General features: G+C 38.4%; 1 protein-coding gene and 1 long non-coding RNA gene across 2 annotated transcripts in view; both read right to left on the bottom strand.

Moving 5' to 3' along the window:
- Positions 1–56: 56 nt before the first annotated feature.
- LOC137628328 (uncharacterized) lies at positions 57–7,759 on the bottom strand. The gene is made up of 3 exons (XR_011041328.1): positions 7,609–7,759; positions 581–1,892; positions 57–185 (listed from the first exon to the last, which is right to left on the bottom strand). It is a non-coding gene; the product is annotated as an uncharacterized lncRNA (long non-coding RNA).
- A 5,811-nt stretch (positions 7,760–13,570) lies between these two features.
- Positions 13,571–19,604, bottom strand: part of LOC137628717 (uncharacterized) — a 61,899-nt gene continuing 55,865 nt past the window's right edge. Inside the window, exon 5 of the mRNA XM_068359871.1 lies at positions 13,571–15,812. Within this exon, the coding sequence (XP_068215972.1) occupies positions 13,713–15,812 (2,100 nt within the window). The 3' untranslated portion in view covers positions 13,571–13,712. The remainder of the gene's footprint in view (positions 15,813–19,604) is intronic.

Here is a 19,604-nt window from a genome sequence, read left to right as displayed (position 1 = left end):
TTTATAGAGAAATATTCATTCTCTTGAATTGATGTGATTGACAGTAATCTGACAAACCTTAAGTAATTATGTTCGTAACTGCATTCTTGAGAGAATTCTAATTTCCTTGTTGTTTTGTGAAGTGGCAGCTCCTTTGCTGCAGTATCCATTAATGTTGATTGAAGAATTATTCACAGTTGTATCACCTGTTTACAACAAAAAATCAATTTAATTATCCCCAGAATTGATCCATCCATATACCAAGGCACCTCCCCCAATTTTGGGGGGTAGCTGACACCAACAATGAAACAAAACAAAAAGGGGACCTCTACTCTCTATGTTCCTTCAGCCTAATCAGGGACTCAACAGAGTTCAGCTGGTACTGAATTGATAGCTTTCATAAACTAGTGACGACTCATAGGATATATATATTTAGATGTTAGTTCCTATAGAATCCCAATATTCGTGAGAATTACGTAAAATCTACATAAAGATAAATGTCATTATGAATAAATATATATTCAGTTATGAGAATAAGAGTTCATAATAATGAGCTTTTGTAAGAGAATTCACATGTCATTCTCACAATGAAAAAACTTACCGTTTTCTTAATCCTGTTCAAGAGTAGTTCATTGTTGAGTCGTATATTTTTATAGACTTGATCTTCACAAGTCAGATGGAGGTGTGGTTTCAATATGTATTCGTTTTCATACAATGAAATAGGTTTGATACACCTGTAAAGTCGGTTCGATACACGTCGATGATTTTAAAACTACTATTATATTATCTTTAAACTTTATTATTGTATGTGTCATATTACTCGTTCTTAATCTTATTGTATACAAATATTTACACTTATACATTCGGCAGCTACTTTTAACTCGGTAAGGTGACTTCTGATAATGTAATTAACTTGGTATTTACTGTAAGAGAATCTATTAGACCAAGCAAGAGTTAATTTAACAATTTTGAATTAACAATAAATTATTCTACTTGCTGATATAACTAGTTCGGATAATTCAGAGCGAATGTATAGCGCGATTTAATAAATCAATTTATGATCAAATATATGAGAAAATAAGGGATGGGTCTCATACAATGTGCATTTGATAAAAACCTGACAAGACAAAATAATGTAAGCAGTAATTTACCACAATGTAACACCCTTAAGTGAGAGGTTTTTGACATTCGCAGGACACGGTTAAGATGAATGCCTCTATAACTTTAGGCAAGACTCGCTTTACGACCTCAAGTATAAAACAATTCACATCAAACTAAGAATACATTTATGAACAAGGATGCCAAGAAATCAAATGTTCGTATCACCTCTTTTTTATTCTTTCTACTAAAAGTTCTGAGGTCAGGTAGTTTAAACATTAAAGGAGCGTTCTGAAAGCTAAATAAAAACTAGAGGGGCACTCGGTAGAACGCAGACCTCCACCGTGGCAGCTTATTTCTCAACCTTGATCTTGACCTTTGACCATATATTGTATTGATTAGCGTGGATTTTAGTACACTCAAATACTAAGTTTGAAGTCTGTGACAGCGATGTCCAAACTTATGGCTGATTACGTGAATTGAACTTTTTGCTAGACCGTGACCTTGACCTTCCAAAATTTAATCATTTCCAGCTTTTAACGTAACAGTTAATCTCTGCAAGTTTCAATACTCTACGATTAATATTGTTGCCAGGAAGCTACTCATAAATACACACACACAAACAAACAAGGGGCAAAAACAATCTCCTAACTTCATTGGCGGAGGTAACTAGCCAAAAATATCTTGACGGTGTATTGGAAAACCTTGTGTTCCAGGGAAACAGACTCCCTGCGTGTATCGACTCGAATTCATGGATGTATTAAAACTATTTCATATATCAAAATGGTCGTAATAAGTTTGAGACGAAACCATATCTGAAAGGAAAAAAGGTTTCACATTAAGTATTAAGTGTAACAGGTTTATTCATTAAAAATATTCTTGCACGTCTAAAACTACAAATTGATTTCACCATGAAACACCACCTGCAACCACTAAAATTTCACCTGCAACCCCTAACCATGCACCTGCAACCCAGAAACTTGCACTGGCAACCGTGAACTTGCAACAGCAACCCGTAAACTTTTACCGGCGACCTGTAAACTTGCACCGGCAACCCGTTAATTTTGGACCTGCAGTCCCTAAACTTGCCCCTGCAACAAATTTGCACCTGCAAACCCTAAACTTGCCCCTGCAAACCCTAAACTTACCCCTGCAACACAAATTTGCTCCTGCAAACCCTAAACTTGCCCCTGCAAACCCTAAACTTACCCCTGCAACACAAATTTGCTCCTGCAAACCCTAAACTTGCCCCTGCAACAGAAATTTGCTCCTGCAACCCGTAAATGAGCCCTTGCAGCCCGTAAATTTGCACCTTCAACTTGTAAATTTGCACCTTCGACCCGTAAATTTGCACCTTCGACCCGTAAATTTGCACCGTCGACCCCTAAATTTGCACCGTCGACCCCTAAATTTGCACCGTCGACCCCTAAATTTGCACCGTCGACCCCTAAATTTGCACCTGCAACCCCTAACCATGCACAGCCACCCGTAAACTTGCACCGGCAACCCGTTAATTTTGGATCTGTAGTCCCTAAACTTGCCCCTGCAGAAATAATTTGCACCTGCAACACCTAAACTTACCCTGCAACCCATAAATTAGCCCTTGCAACCCATAAATTTGCACCTGCAACTCCTAACCATGCACAGCAACTCGTATACTTGCACCGGCAACCCATTAATTTTGGACCTGCAGTCCCTAAACTTGCCCCTGCAGAACAAATTTGCACCTGCAACCCCTAAACTTGCCCTGCAACCCGTAAATTAGCCCTTGCAACCCCTAAATTTGCACCTGCAACCCCTAAATTTGCACCGGCAACCCGTAAACTGCACCGGCAACCCGTAAACTCCACCGGCAACCCTTTAATTTTGGACCTGCAGTCCCTAAACTTGCCCCTGCAGAACAAATTTGCACCTGCAACCCCTAAACTTGCTCCGGAAACTCGCAAACTTGCACCGGAAACCAGTTGATTTTGGACCTGCAGTCCCTAAACTTGCCCCTGGAACCCCTAAACTTGCCCTGCAACCCATAAATTAGCCCTTGCAACCCGTAAATTTGCACCTGCAACCCCTAACCGTGCACCGACAACCCGTACACGTGCACCGGCAACCCGTAAACGTGCACCGGCAACCCGTAAACGTGCACCGGCAACCCGTAAACGTGCACCGGCAATCCGTAAACGTGCACCGGCAACCCGTAAACTTCCAACAGCAACTCGTTAATTTTGGACCCGCAGTCCTAAACTTACCTCTGCAACAAATTTACACCTGCAACCCCTAACCATGCACCGGCAACCCGTTAATTTTGGACCTGCAGTCCCTAGACTTGCCCCTGTAACAAACTTGCACCTGCAACCCCTAAACTAGCCCTGCAACCCGTAAATTAGCCCTTGCAACCTATAAACTTGCACCTGCAACCTATAAACTTGCACCGGCAACCCGTTAACTTGCACCGGCAACCCGTTAACTTGCACCGGCAACCCGTTAACTTGCACCGGCAACCCGTTAACTTGCACCGGCAACCCGTTAACTTGCACCGGCAACCCGTTAACTTGCACCGGCAACCCGTTAACTTGCACCGGCAGTCCTTAAACTTACCCCTGCAACACAAATTTGCACCTGCATCCTGTAAATTAGCCTTACAACCTGTAAATTTGCACCTGCAACCCCTAACCATGCACCTGCAACCCATAATCATGCACCGGCAACCCATAATCGTGCACCGGCAACCCGTAACTTGCACCGGCAACCCGTAACTTGCACCGGCAACCCGTAACTTGCACCGGCAACCCGTAACTTGCACCGGCAACCCGTAACTTGCACCGGCAACCCGTAACTTGCACCGGCAACCCGTAACTTGCACCGGCAACCCGTAACTTGCACCGGCAACCCGTAACTTGCACCGGCAACCCGTAACTTGCACCGGCAACCCGTAACTTGCACCGGCAACCCGTAACTTGCACCGGCAACCCGTAACTTGCACCGGCAACCCGTAACTTGCACCGGCAACCCGTTTATTTTGGACCTGCAGTCCCTAAACTTGCCCCTGCAACCCCTAAACTTGCCCTGCAACCTGTAAATTAGCCCTTGCAACCTGTAAACTTGCACTGGCAACCCGTTAATTTTGGACCTGCAGTCCCTAATCTTACCCCTGCAACACAAATTTGCACCTGCAACCCCTAAACTTGCCCCTGCAACCCGTAAAGTAATCCTTACAACCCGTAAATTTGCACCTGCAACCCCTAACCATGCACCTGCAACCCGTAAACTTGCACCAGCAACCCGTAAACGTGCACCGGCAACCCGTAAACTTACACCGGCAACCCGCAAACTTACACCGGCAACCCGTTAATTTTGGACCTGCAGTCCCTAAACTTGCCCCTGCAACACAAATTTACACTTGCAACCCCTAAACTTTCCCTGCAACCCATAAATTAGCCCTTGCAACCCCTAACCACGCACCTGTAACCCCTAACCATGCACTGACAACCCGTAAACTTGCACCGGCAACCCGTTAATTTTGGACCTGCAGTCCCTAAACTTGCCCTGCACCCCGTAAATTAGCCGGTGCAACCCATAAATTTTCCCCTGCAACCCCTAAACTTGCGCCTGCAACCCATAAATTTTCCCCTGCAATCCCTAAACTTGCGCCTGCAACCCGTAAATTTGCACCTGCAACCCATAATTTTTCATAAGAAACTTAAATTTGCACCTGCAACCAAAAAAATGGCATCTTTAACTCGTAAATTTGCACATGAAACCTTTATATTTACACCTGCAACCAATAAATTTAAACACGGAAGAAATAATTGGCACCCGCAACTCCCTAAACTTGCAACCGCAACCCCTAAACTTGCAACCGCAACCCCTAAACTTGCAACCGCAACCCATAAACTTGCAACCGCAACCCATAAACTTGCAACCGCAACCCATAAACTTGCAACCGCAACCCATAAACTTGCAACCGCAACCCATAAACTTGCAACCGCAACCCATAAACTTGCAACCGCAACCCATAAACTTGCAACCGCAACCCATAAACTTGCAACCGCAACCCATAAACTTGCAACCGCAACCCATAAACTTGCAACCGCAACCCATAAACTTGCAACCGCAACCCATAAACTTGCACCTGCAACCCATAAACTTGCACCTGCAACCCATAAACTTGCACCTGCAACCCATAAACTTGCTCCCACAGCTAAATCCAGTAAATCAAACTTGAAAAGGCTGCTTTTCAGGTCCCACACTGCTAGGGAATCCAACTATAGGGCCTATAGTAATTCAATTTATCGTATTCATTCCAAGGCATTCAGTATTTCATACTGTATATTACTCGTTTGTTAAATCCACTATCAAACAACTTGGAAATAAGTGTTTCCTCTTGAAAATTTTAATATCTGTCTTTCAAGTGACGTGTGACTTATTGTATAGTCTGGGGCCCCATCACATATCTATTTCGTCTTAAGGTAAAAAGAATAAAGGTTGATTCTTGCTCACTAGATGGTCCCAGTACATCTTGATTGTGCCCTATTCTTGTTTTTTGGAGCCCTTGGGCTTATGGCATCTTGCTTTTCCAACTAGGGTTAAAGCCAAGCTTATAATAATAATAATAATAATAATAATACTGGCTCACAAACAGAGAAAGTGCCGTAAAAAATCCAGCCACTTCCAGTGTTAATTGCCCGTGTTACTAGTACCTGTGACGTCACAGCTTAGACTAGACAGTATTGTGGGAGTGGTTAATTCGGTCTTTAGTAAATACGTTACTCGTTAGATTTGTTTTCCTTTATGATATATAGCAAGATGACTAAAAGAACATCGCCTACAAAGTTTAATGGGGAAATTACTTTTCTAAATTCGAATATCTCTTAAGCAGATCATGTTTAGTTACCGTCCAGAAGGGGGAGAATGTGAGGGGGAGAGGGAGTGCGAGGGGGGGGGGGAGAAGTAAGAGGGGGAGAAGTGAGAGGGAGGAGAATTAAGAGGGGGGAGACCGAGGAAGGGGGGAAGTTTGAGAGGGGGAAGAACAAGAGGAGGATGGGGAAGAACAAGAGGAGGGTGGGGAAGAACAAGAGGAGGGTGGGGAAGAACAAGAGGGGGGTGGGGAAGAACAAGAGGGGGGTGGGGAAGAACAAGAGGGGTGGGGAAGAACAAGAGGGGGGTGGGGAAGAACGAGAGGGGGGTGGGGAAGAACGAGAGGGGGGGGGAAGAACGAGAGGGGGGGAAGAACGAGAGAGGGGGGGGGGGAGAACCAGAGGGAGGGGGGGGGAGAACCAGAGGGAGGGGGGGGGGAGAACGAGACGGGGGGAAGAACGGAGATAATTATATTTCAATTTAGACCCTATGGCTTAGTGTTAAGGTAAATACCACTCGTTCAATTTAGCAATTTTGTATAACAAACATTTACTATTTTCATAAGAAAAATAGGATGAATTATTGCATTTGCAGCACATGGTATAAAGTACAGTACCTTCACGTTAAAATTTTAATTACTTGTGAAATTTTCGATGGAGTAGTATATTATTTGAACATAAGACAAGAAAACTAAATAAAAATATGCATAAATTGATTAAATTGGGTTTTTATACCAAATTTACTCAAAGTGATATACAGTATAAAAAAACTGTCGCTCTCTAAGTTCATTTATTGGAATTATCGGGAAATTCATAAAACACTCGCATTTAGAATGGTTCATGCGTTATAATTGAATATTCTAACCTCGATAAAAATGTATTTCTAACTTAAAAGATAAACATTATATTACACTGACTCACACTTCACCCACTTAATAGGCGAGCAACCATCTCCGTGAGTTACAAGCGTTTTGTAACAATCCTTTATGAAATTCTACAAAAACCTAGTTACATAACTTTTTAAAAGGCACCCCTGATTTAAGAAGCACTTGTTTTCCTTAAAGCTTCAAGCTGCCACATTTTTTAATGTTAGCTAACATGTGATTTCATAGATATGTCATAGAACACAAGAGGTAAACTCTGACTTGCAACAATGCAAAGAGCCTTTTGCAATAAAAATATCTAATTTCTCGAAAGTCTATTGCAAACATTCGTGGTTAGAATATGAAATATGTCAAGAGGTAAAATTTCGGTACAACTAGACTCGAGAAATTCACTACAAAAATTCATTAAGGGGCGTAAATTGCATTAAATTAAAACTTAATGGCACTCCATAGAGAAATGTGAACCCTGGATGTATTCACAGCCATTCAAATCAGGGTAAAATAGCAGAAGGCCAACTATCCTTAGGTCATGCCCAAGTATATAAACCGAATTATGTCTCCACTCAGACTTTTCCTCCATATCATTTGGTGTACATTGTTTGGAGACATTCACGGTCATTAAAATCAGTATGGACAGTGTAAGCCCAACTATCCTTACGTGGCCCGAGCATATAAACCGAATTATGTCACTCATATTGTTCCTCTATATAATTTGGTTATTTGAATTACAGGCCTTCAGAATAGCACAAAATTCCCCTATACTAGCAATTAAAACTAAAATTCTTCGTTCTTACCGTCAATATGTCCTCCATTTTGCTAGCCATTTCGTATAACCACACCTTCACGTCTTGAAGTACACCAAGTCTTTCAAAATAATGAACAAATGGTGGGAATTTTCTCGAACAATTTTGCTTTGGCCAATCAGAGGCCTCCACTACACCCAACTTTTACATAGCCTTCTCTCATTGGCTGTTGGAGAAGAGCAAAATTTTAAGACTATCTTCTTCTCTGGAACAGTTAAAACGTTTACAACGTATTTTTATATGATATTTTAGTTGAAATTAACTTATCATTTAATATAACAATATTTAGAGTGAAGAGGAAAATGGTACATAACATTTGAAGTCGGATTTTCACGTAACGTAAAAATTATTATGTCACATACATACATACATATAGGCCTACATACTGTACAGATGTATGTGCATTTTACTTATGTGACTACTTTTAGACATGCTTTAGTATACATGAAAAGATTGATAGTACATGTGTGTATATATATATATATATATATATATATATATATATATATATATATATATATATATATATATATATATATATATATATATATATATATATATATATATATATATATATATATATATATATATAAACTATGTAGTTTTATACATGCACAAGTGAATTTATACATTTAGGTTTGCTTAATGCATTAAACTCTTATGTACACACACACACGTTTATATATATATATATATATATATATATATATATATATATATATATATATATATATATATATATATATATATATATATATATATATATATATATATATACTAGAAACCATGTAGTTTTATACATACACAAGTGTATGCATACATTTAGGCTTATTTAAGTGCATTAAAATACTCATAAATACACACACACACACACACATACATACAAATATATATATATATATATATATATATATATATATATATATATATATATATATATATATATATATATATATATATATATATATATATATATATATATATGTGTGTGTGTGTGTGTGTGTGAGTGTGTGTGTGTGTGTTTGTGTTGATATTTACATATAAACTCATGCATGCAGCATAAAAATGCATAGCTCGTATACATATATAAATATTTCAAAATATTTGCATAGGTATATACATACATAATACATATGAAATACTTCAATACATACATATACGCAATACAGACACACCTGTGTTTGTCCAAGTACAACCATTATACTGTGTATACATACAGACAACTCTCTTTTATACTGTGATATGACAATACTAATGTGGTAGCAATAGGAATAGAATTAATTTATTTAATTCCTAAACTTACAACAAATTTAGAAATATATATATATATATATATATATATATATATATATATATATATATATATATATATATATATATAGAGAGAGAGAGAGAGAGAGAGAGAGAGAGAGAGAGAGAGAGAGAGAGAGAGAGAGAGAGAGAGAGAGAGAGAGAGAGAGAGCTAAACATTACGAAAGAAAACGGTTTTCAGTTGCTGTATTTACCGTAGTGAACGAATCCAACCATTTTTTTTTTTTAACATTAAATATACTTTAGATTTTAAATATTCCATTTATTTTACACAAAATATGTTCGTTAAATTCGTTTTTGGGTACCAATATTTGCTATATATTCCAACAATTGCTGTATTATTGTAAAATTAGACAATCGTGATATAAAATTTATTTTAGTATATGCTTTAATATATAGAGAAAACCAAACATTAAAGAAAACTAGTATAAAGCTAAACTATGCTAAATTTTGTATAAACGTAAACCACCTATTATTAAACAATTTTTATAAGTTTTTTTCGATGTGTTATAAGGTAATTGCTATGCAAATATCATAAATATAAATATGAATACATTTAAGACATACTTTCAACAATATTTTTTTCTTTAAATGGAAAATATATCAGCTTAAAAACCGATTTGTCCGTGCACAAAGACAGAGATAATAAAAAAAACTCTTGAAATACTATTATTATTATACTACTTTAAGAATAGAATCTGACCCAAAGATAAAATAAATGAGAAGTTTCAAAACTTTACCTATTAGCAGTTTTATTACAATTCCTAATTCCTTCCCTAAAAATGTAAAAAAAAAATAAACATTATCAAGACCTAAGTAAGTTCTATCCTCACTATACAACTTTCAGTTGTTATGATTTGGGATATGATCTTCTCAACAAAATCTCACAATGAATTTCCAAATTCTTCATTATAAACTCTTTAATATTCCCTGTTGAATGTCATAATTATGTTGAACAGAGCAGCATAGATATATGTAGGCTAACAATCACATAGTCTTTATGAATATGACATTTATATTCAGTGATGATTTAGGTGCCTCTATCCACCCAATCTCTGGTGAAGTAGTTCCCTTTCTAAACTCATGCTTTATAGGCAGACTGTTCCCAGGGTTACAGAAAACCTTCTCCTCTTCTAAGACCTGGCTATACATCCCAATATGATTCCCACCAGACGTATCTTTCACATTTACTCTTCTTATACATAGAATTTTGTTGTATATAATATCTTGCACCATATATATTTTTTAATCATGACCATTTCTTGTTCCAAATGTTACATGAAATGCTCTGCCTCTTCTAAGATGTTTATATAGCATAACATGATTCCCACCAGACCTGTTACTCATTATCCCTTCTTATACACAAAGCTTTGCTACCTATATCTTGCACCATGCACATTTTATAATATTGACCATTTATTGAGAAACCATTCCTTATATTTGATCCATAGTAGAGAGTTCAAACTCCCATAAATTTTCAGAACAAAAAAATGGTTACTTCCCAATTGCGCTTTTACATTTATCTCTAAACAAACCACTCTAAGGTTTATTTTTTTTGTATTAATTTTCTTTTATATCCTTCACAAATCACCTCTTAAGCATTTCCCTCAAATTCTGCTATTGACACTTATAAGAGGGACGTTCATTAAAGATTTCCCCTGACCCACTTAGGATTATCATATCGGATTTAAATTTTCTGTGAATTGATACATTAGTGCATAGGCTACATGATAATTTGCAAAACTGAACTACCATTGCATCCCTTTTTATAGGTGGTAGATTGAAGTAAGGTGTAACTATGGACAGAGTCGAGTACCAAGCAGTGATCAGGCTTCTATATTTGAAAGGCCGCATGCCGGAACAGACCTTCGATGAAATTTAACAAACTTAAGGAGATGCTGCCTCATCATATGTTTTCAAACACTGGAATTGCCAGTTCAAGTGTGGCAGAACATATCTCGAAAAAGCACCCGTTCCTGGACGGCCACACTCTGCCATTGATGAAATGACCATCCATCAAACAGAGGCTGTCATTTTGGAAGACCGCTGTGCAACTGTTCGACAGTTAGCCAAAATTTTGAAGACAAGTGTAGACTCTATTGAAAAAATCCTTCAGGATCATTTGTAGACGCATAAGGCGTCTGCAAGGTGGATTCCCAGGATCCTTACTCCTCTTTAGAAACAGGAATGAGTGAATTGATCAAAGGCTCTTTTGGACATGTGTCAACATCACCAGGAAACCTTTTTTGATATACTTTTCACAGGATGAAAAAATGGGTGCATCACTATGATCCTGAGACTAAAGTCGTCTATGCAGTGGAAGCACTTTGACTCACTACGCCCCCCACAAAAAGGCAAGCATAGGAAAGGTCATGCTTACTGTCTTTTGGGATAAGCATCGAGTGATGACGGATTTCCTGGCCAAGGGCATTAAAATTATTGGGACTTACTATGGTTCACTACTGCGTAAATTGCAAGAATCCATCGAACTCAAAAGGTGCGGCATGCTGACCAGAAGAGTCAGACTCCTGCAAGACGATGCTCTAGTCCACAACTTGCACATCGCTCAGGCAGAAGCGAACTATTGTGGCTATGAAATTCTTTCACAAACCAGCCCCCCCAGCCCATTCTTCTGACCTGGTACCATTTGACTTTCACTTCTTTCCAAACACGAAGTAATTTTTGAAGGGAACAGGTCTTCCCGCTGATGAGACACCAATTTCCCAGGTGGAGTCATGATTTGAGGCTCAACCCAGTTATGATTATGGAAATTCACCTCTGAAAAACCTCTGTACTTAATATGAAAGGTCGTTGGTCTATGAAGACTTCGCGTGCTGCCAAAGTACTTTGTGCATCGGTGGATGAAGATAAATTATATAATGTGGCAGTTTTACTTAGAGGTGTTATCACAAAGTTAGATCAGTTGCAAACTTTGTATGCAAAATGGGCTGCCTCTTTATCAGGCTCAAGAGCACATAATTAACATAATATTGTCTTAAAAATGATAGCAATACCAGTTAATAATACATTTGCAGAGAGAGCTTTTAATCTGATGAATAATCTCTGGACTGACAAAAGAAAGCATTGGTAAGGTCTGAACTATGTCTCCACGTTAATTACGGAATGATATTCACAATGTTTTTAGTTTGTCTCATACAGACCAAGAACTCTTTTGAAGGCTGCAATGAACAATACCAGTTACCATCACATTAAAGAAGCAGCACATGTAAGCAACCCTTTGACATACATTTTATATATTTTTATTAATACTTATCATACTTTTGGGCACATGTAGCTTCTGTAATCATAAGATACCTGGTTAACCATCTTTTTTTATCACCACATCACTGATTAGTTGTTGGAAAATAGAATAATGGTATTATATTTGTCGAGGAATGATAAAATGGTAACGTGGAAAAAAGCACAGCATATCAGTAATGAATATATACATCATACAGTACTGGATGTGACATACCTTGCTCTCTTTTTTGTTTAACATGTTAATTAAGGTGTTCAGACCCCATTCAGATTCCAGATTTTCTAAGCAGCTAGTCATTCAAAAAAACTCTTCCACAAAAAATGTGAATAACAAATGTAACTTAGTGGAATCAATTTCTTACATACATATAAGGCACTTCCCCAATTTTGAGGGGTAGCCAACATCAAACAAATGAAATTTTTTTTTTTTTTACCATTGTAATAATCTTATCAATGATTTGGCTTGTTGTATTAACTTGGTCTAGAAAGTTGGAATTTAAACCAATAGATTACTATGACATATCAAGAGCGTGAAGAGAGGGAGCTTAGAGATTAAATATAAAGACAAATTTGAAAAAGAAATGTAAACAAGATGAACTAAAAGATATAGGGGTGGAACTGGATGAAAGTCTCGGAGCTATACTATGAGATAAGTTGGAAAGGCTGGATAGAAAGACAAAGGAAAGGAAGGGGAAACCAAGATAGAGTAACAGGGTACAAAGTAAGTGCAGCTTGGGAGAACAGAGAAGATTTTAGTAATATCAGTGCAATACAGGAGGTAGACTTATGGTACTACCCCCAAATGGGGTTTCAGTCAAAGTTCTCCATTCTCCAAGATAGAGTACATTGATTTCCATCAAAATTTCTACATCACTACTGAATGTTTATGTTCTGAATGATCTTTAACAGTTACCATAAGGCTTTGGACTTCACTCAACATGAGACAAGAAACCTTAGCCAAAGTTCCATTACTCAAGATGTCACTATCAAGACAAAAACATAATGACAATCAGAAATAACCATCAGAAATCTATGCACTGAAACAGGGCAGACATTTCAGCTCAAAACAAATGTATACATTATTAAGTCACTAATAAAAAGAAATAATAGCTAGCTTTAAGAGGCCATTCACTGTTAAACCAATGCAGATCCACCCAAAATAGACTGTCACTTCTAGTCTTTGGTTAACAAGAAATAATTAGGATTTATATAAATAAATGAAAAGTAAATTACTCTAAGTACACAACAGTATGTTCTTTACGTTAAAATTGTACATAATTAAGCATTTGAATAGACAAAAAGATATTAGTTGACATTGCCTAAATATTTAAATAAATATTTGGTTATCAAAATACACCACACAAAAATATATACAAGGTAAAAACTCACTCTCAATCAAACATTTATTAAAACAAAATATATACTGTACAATAAAAACGGGACTTACAGTGAATGCATAATTACTAGAAATTCTTGTAATATTAAATATACTCGGGGATGGACTCACACTCAAGGTATGTGGCTCTTTAGTCATCCAAATCGAACGTCTTCACTTGACCTTTGAAGTTATAAATGGATGAAGCCATCTCTTTTTCTTTTTGCTTAGCAAGCCAGGACGGATGAAGCATAGAGCCCTGAGTAGCTCCTCTTCCCCTAGGACTAAAGTTATCTTCCCTGTTTCCCATTACTGGTGTCGAATTGGAATTATCAAAACCCCTCCCTTCAAATCCTCCTCTTCTTCCTCCTGGTCTACCCCTGTCATCCCCGCCTCTACCCCGCCCTCTGCCTCCCCGCGCAAATCTGTCAGAAGACCGACCCCTGTTGTTGCTTTCAAATCTTTCGTTGTTGGAAAATTGCTTGAAATTTCTACCGGGTTGTGAGTCTGATTCCATTCTACTGTTGTTGTTATTTCTATAAGCACCAAACCCTTGATCCAACGGTAACTTATCTCCAAGCGGAAGGAAATTGGCATTTTCTTGGCCGAAACCACGGCCTCTGCCGCCACCCGAACCTCTCCCTCTGCCTCTTTCAAATCCTCCCCTTGAATGACCATCAAAACCCCTTCCTCCGCCCCTTGAATAACCATCAAAACCTCTTCCCCCTCCCCTACCTCTATAAATACCCCTCCTCCCTCTGGACACTTGGATAGTTTCTTCCATTCCTTTCCCCCAAATTTTCTTGAAGCTCTTGTCAATGTAACGCTCTCTGGGATCAGCACGATATTCATTCGACTCATCTCCTTCTTCTTCTTCCTCACTCTCATCATTATCCTTCACTTCTAAATCATTTTCCCCATCGACACCTTTCGTAGTTACTTTCCTCTTTTTTGCGACAGGTTTACGGACAAAGAAATCTTCTTCTTCTTCTTCGCCGGATGGATCTCCCGCCGAATCTGCCTCCAGCAACTCGTCAACAGTTTTCTGATCGGCCAGATTTAAGCGTCTGATTTTGACAGTGCCCTTGCTTTTGATGATGTCACTACCTGAAAATTTATCGTTCGAATTCAGTAGGGACTTTGAATTTTTACCACGGGACTTCCCCTTGCCCTTCTCTTTGAAATCGTCCCAAATACTAGTTACTTCCTCACCAACAAAATTTTCATCGATTACACTGCCTTCACTGTCGAAATCTACACTTCCTTCAGCATCAGACGCTTCGCTTACCTCATCTTTATCTTCTTTGGTAGATTTGCCTCCGAGTTTTGTAGATTTCGTCTTCTTATCTTTCTTTTTTACAACTGATCTACTTAAGGTTTTTTCCTTACCTGTCTTTACATCACCTTCACTATCATTTTCCGAGATATTTGCATCGGATTCCTCACTATCCTCTGAACCGTCATCATCATTATCATCATCGTCACTGGAAGCACCATCAACGAAATGTTCATCTTCATCAGAATCACTATTGTATGACCCTTCTTCGGAGATGTCCCCATCATCAATAGTTTCTTCAGTACACGAGTCTTTCCCATCATCAGACTCCCCAATTTCTTCCTTCATTGCACCTTTTTCACGCTGTTCCTCTTCTTCCATTTCATCAGCACTGCTGTCATCTCCAGCAATACCTTCGTCTTCAGAACCAACATTTTCAGCGAGTTGCTTGATTTTTCTTTTACTCCCGGGAGAGGGCTTCTTCAAGATGCCTTCACTAAGAGTATCATTTTCAACAGGACTGTTTTCCTGTTTATCATTAACCTCACCCTCCAAAGAACTAGTCCCACTATTTTTGTTTTCCGAGTTTATATTCTTAACCTTCACAATATCTTTCTTTGATTTTTTCTTTAAAAGCTTTTTATCCTCTTTCTTTTTTTTCTTATTTGGAATCTGCTTGGTACTTTCCTCCTCTTTTGAAGAGGAATCAGTCTTTTCTAAACCTTCTTGTTCGGTACTTTCTTGATTCTGAGATTTTCTCTTGTTCTTACTACGTTCTGTTGCGACACCATTTTCTTCTTTCTTCGAGTCCTCGATCATCCGACTCGCCTTGGACAAAAGTTTGCGATCGACCTCAAGGTTGGTAAGTTGCTGAAGAACGCACAAGCTGTGGTGCTCTTTTTCCAAAAAGGTTTCTTTTTCCCCCCGCACATCCAGTTTCTTCAGCCTCTTCTTTCGATACTGAAGACCTATCGTCTTGGAAAGGTAAAATAAAATTAATACTCATTTCTAGCAAAGAAGAATCATTATACATTAAAGTTAGATAATGTCATATCATAATTACCACAGTTTCTGAAAAAAAAAAAAACTTGATGATGATCCAAGTGCCAGTATTAGTTAAACATACAAATCTTTTATTTTTTAAATAGAATGTATAATACAAATATTGTACTATCATGCTTAAACTTCAGTACCTATGGGGTCTTAGAGCAAAATAAAAGTATAATTAAAAACATTTATAAAACTGGACCTGAGAATCTATTAGGAAAAAAATTGAAGGAAAAGGTATATCCTTTGCCTTTGAAAAAGTATAAAATATGTCGAAAATTATCAAAGTCAATGTTATGATTATGTTCTGACTTCACGAACAATGTCAATCCTGAGGTAAATATTATTTCTCTTACAGTTAGTCAAAATTCATTAGCTACGATGTTTTGAATAAGACATCACTGATTTGCATGTGAGCCCTGTGAAAGGTAAGTACAGTGATACCTCTGGATACGAAAGTTTCTGCTTACGAAAAATTCAGGATACGAAAAGCGATACAAAGAATTTTATGCCCCAGTATACGAAAAAATTTTCAGGATACGAAAAGCTTACGAGATCCCAACTCGTCGCCGAGAGTACAGTACCTTTTTTTTCAGGGTATCAACCCTTAATTTAGGTGTACAGGTAACAATACACCTTCACTAATCCAAATGCTTTACATCGGGTACCGTAACTTTTATACAGTAGTAAAGAAAATGGACCATTTTCTTAGGGCTTGGAGGGGATAACTAGGCTATAATTACATTATTGAATAATCTCATGGTGGTTTCTGGAATGGATTAGCTGTTTTTAACGGTTGGGTTAATTATTGAATGATAGAAATGGCTGCATTGCATGTTTATTACTACAGTTTAGCGTGTTTATGAAAGAAAAGGTGACTTTTTGTAAGGCTTGGAACGGATTAGGCTATTTACATGTAAAACGTGACTCAGGATACGAAAAAATCAGGATACGAAACCGTATCCTGAGGCATCACTGTACTGTATCTCAACTTAGCGTCCTGGTTAAATGTTCAAAGGATATTAATCATATTTCCAATTCGACTCCAGTAATGGGAAACGGGGAAGATAACTTTAGTCCTAGGGGAAGAGGAGCTTCTCAGGGCTCAATGCTTCATCCGTCTTGGCTTGCTAAGCAGAAAGAAAAAGAGATGGCTTCATCCATCTATAACTTCAAAGGTCAAGTGAAAACCTTTGATTTGGATGACTAAAGAGCCACATACCTGGAGTGTGAGTCCATCCCTGAGTATATTTAATGTTACAAGAATTTCTAGTAATCATGCATTCACTGTAAATCCCGTTTTTATTGTACAGTATATATTTTGTTTTAATATGAAAGGAAGGTTGTTAAAAGGAGAGGAGGCAAGAAAAAGATGGGCGGAATATTTTGAAAGTTTACTGAATGTTGAGGATAATAGGGAGGCAGATATAATTGCTGTTGCAGGTGTTGAGGTGCCAGTGATGGGAGATGAGAATGAGAGAGAGATTACAATAGATGAAGTGAGGAGAGCACTAGATGAAACGAGAGTAGGAAAAGCATCTGGTATGGATGGTGTGAAAGCTGAGATGTTGAAGGAAGGGGGTGTGACTGTACTTGTATGGTTGGTGAGATTGTTTAATATGTGTTTTGTGTTGTCAATGGTACCAGTAGATTGGGTTTGTGCATGTATTGTACCACTATATAAGGGTAAGGGAGATGTGCATGAGTGTTGTAATTCAAGAGGTATTAGTTTGTTAAGCGTAGTTGGAAAAGTGTATGGTAGAGTATTGATTAATAGGATCAAGGATAAAACAGAGAATGCAATCTTAGAAATACAGGGTGGTTTTAGAAGAGGTAGGGGTTGTATGAATCAGATTTTTACAGTTTGCAGATATGCGAGAAATATTTAGCAAAAGGTAAGGAGGTGTATGTTGCGTTTATGGATCTGGAGAAAGCGTATGATAGAGTTGATAGGGAAGCAATGTGGAATGTGATGAGGTCATATGGAGTTGGTGGAAGGTTGTTGCAAGCAGTGAAAAGTTTTTACAAAGGTAGTAAAGCATGTGTTAGGATAGGAAATGAAGTGAGTGATTGGTTTCCGGTGAGAGTGGGGCCGAGACAGGGATGTGTGATGTCGCCGTGGTTGTTTAACTTGTATGTTGATGGAGTGGTGAGAGAGGTGAATGCTCGAGTGCTTGGACGAGGATTAAAACTGGTAGACGAGAATGACCATGAATGGGAGGTAAATCAGTTGTTGTTTGCGGATGATACTGTATTGGTTGCAGACACAGAAGAGAAGCTTGGACGATTAGTGACAGAATTTGGAAGTGTGTGTGAGAGAAGGAAGTTGAGTGTTAATGTGGGTAAGAGTAAGGTTATGAGATGTACGAGAAGGGAAGGTGGTGCAAGGTTGAATGTCATGTTGAATGGAGAGTTACTTGAGGAGGTGGATCAGTTTAAGTACTTGGGGTCTGTTGTTGCAGCAAATGGTGGAGTGGAAGCAGATGTACGTCAGAGAGTGAATGAAGGTTGCAAATTGTTGGGGGCAGTTAAGGGAGTAGTAAAAAATAGAGGGCTGGGAATGAATGTAAAGAGAGTTCTATATGAGAAAGTGATTGTACCAACTGTGATGTATGGATCGGAGTTGTGGGGAATGAAAGTGATGGAGAGACAGAAATTGAATGCGTTTGAGATGAAGTGTCTAAGGAGTATGGCTGGTGTATCTCGAGTAGATAGGGTTAGGAACGAAGTGGTGAGAGTGAGAACGGGTGTAAGAAATGAGTTAGCGGCTAGAGTGGATATGAATGTGTTGAGGTGGTTTGGCCATGTGGAGAAAATGGAAAATGGATGTCTGTAAAGAAGGTGATGAATGCAAGAGTTGATGGGAGAAGTACTAGAGGAAGGCCAAGGTTTGGGTGGATGGATGGAGTGAAGGAAGCTCTGGGTGATAGGAGGATAGATGTGAGCGAGGCAAGAGAGCATGCTAGAAATAGGAATGAATGGCGAGCGATTGTGACGCAGTTCCGGTAGGCCCTGCTGCTGCCTCTGATGCCTTAGATGACCGCGGAGGTAGCAGCAGTAGGGGATTCAGCATTATGAAGCTTCATCTGTGGTGGATAATGTGGGAGGGTGGGCTGTGACACCCTAGCAGTACCAGCTGAACTCGGTTGAGTCCCTTGTTAGGCTGGGAGGAACGTAGAGAGTAGAGGTCCCCTTTTTGTTTTTGTTTCTTTGTTGATGTTGGCTACCCCCCAAAATTGGGGGAAGTGCCATGGTATATGTATGTATGTATGTACTAATAGCAATAATAATAATGATAAGGAAAATGGTATGGGAATAATAATGACGATAATGATTTGATAGGCAACAGCAGCATGAATTACATTTAGTGTTCGCTAGCAATGACTAGTTATTCAAAAATTCAATTACTATAGAGGTGAACACCTAAATACTGTATGATAAATATCAGTATATAATAAAACATTAACGTCAACAGTATTTATCCATCCTGTCACATCAGAGCAGTCTAGCAAATAGCCATACATATTTCACTTATACTGTAGATTATTTCTTTTTGTCAAACCATAATACCAAAAGGTAGTTTGCTCCTTGATGACCAAAGTGCTGTCTTGGGTTAGAGTTCTCTTGCCTGAGGGTAGATCAGGCACACTATTCTATCTTATTTCTCTTCCTCTTTGGTTAAAGTTCATTTAGTTTATATAGGAGATATTTATTTGAATG

Source organism: Palaemon carinicauda, chromosome 36 (assembly GCF_036898095.1).
Source record: "Palaemon carinicauda isolate YSFRI2023 chromosome 36, ASM3689809v2, whole genome shotgun sequence".
In the NCBI taxonomy this organism is placed as follows: domain Eukaryota; kingdom Metazoa; phylum Arthropoda; class Malacostraca; order Decapoda; family Palaemonidae; genus Palaemon; species Palaemon carinicauda.
The sequence above is the reverse complement of the archived record's forward strand: the minus strand, read 5'-3'. Positions and strand labels throughout refer to the sequence as shown.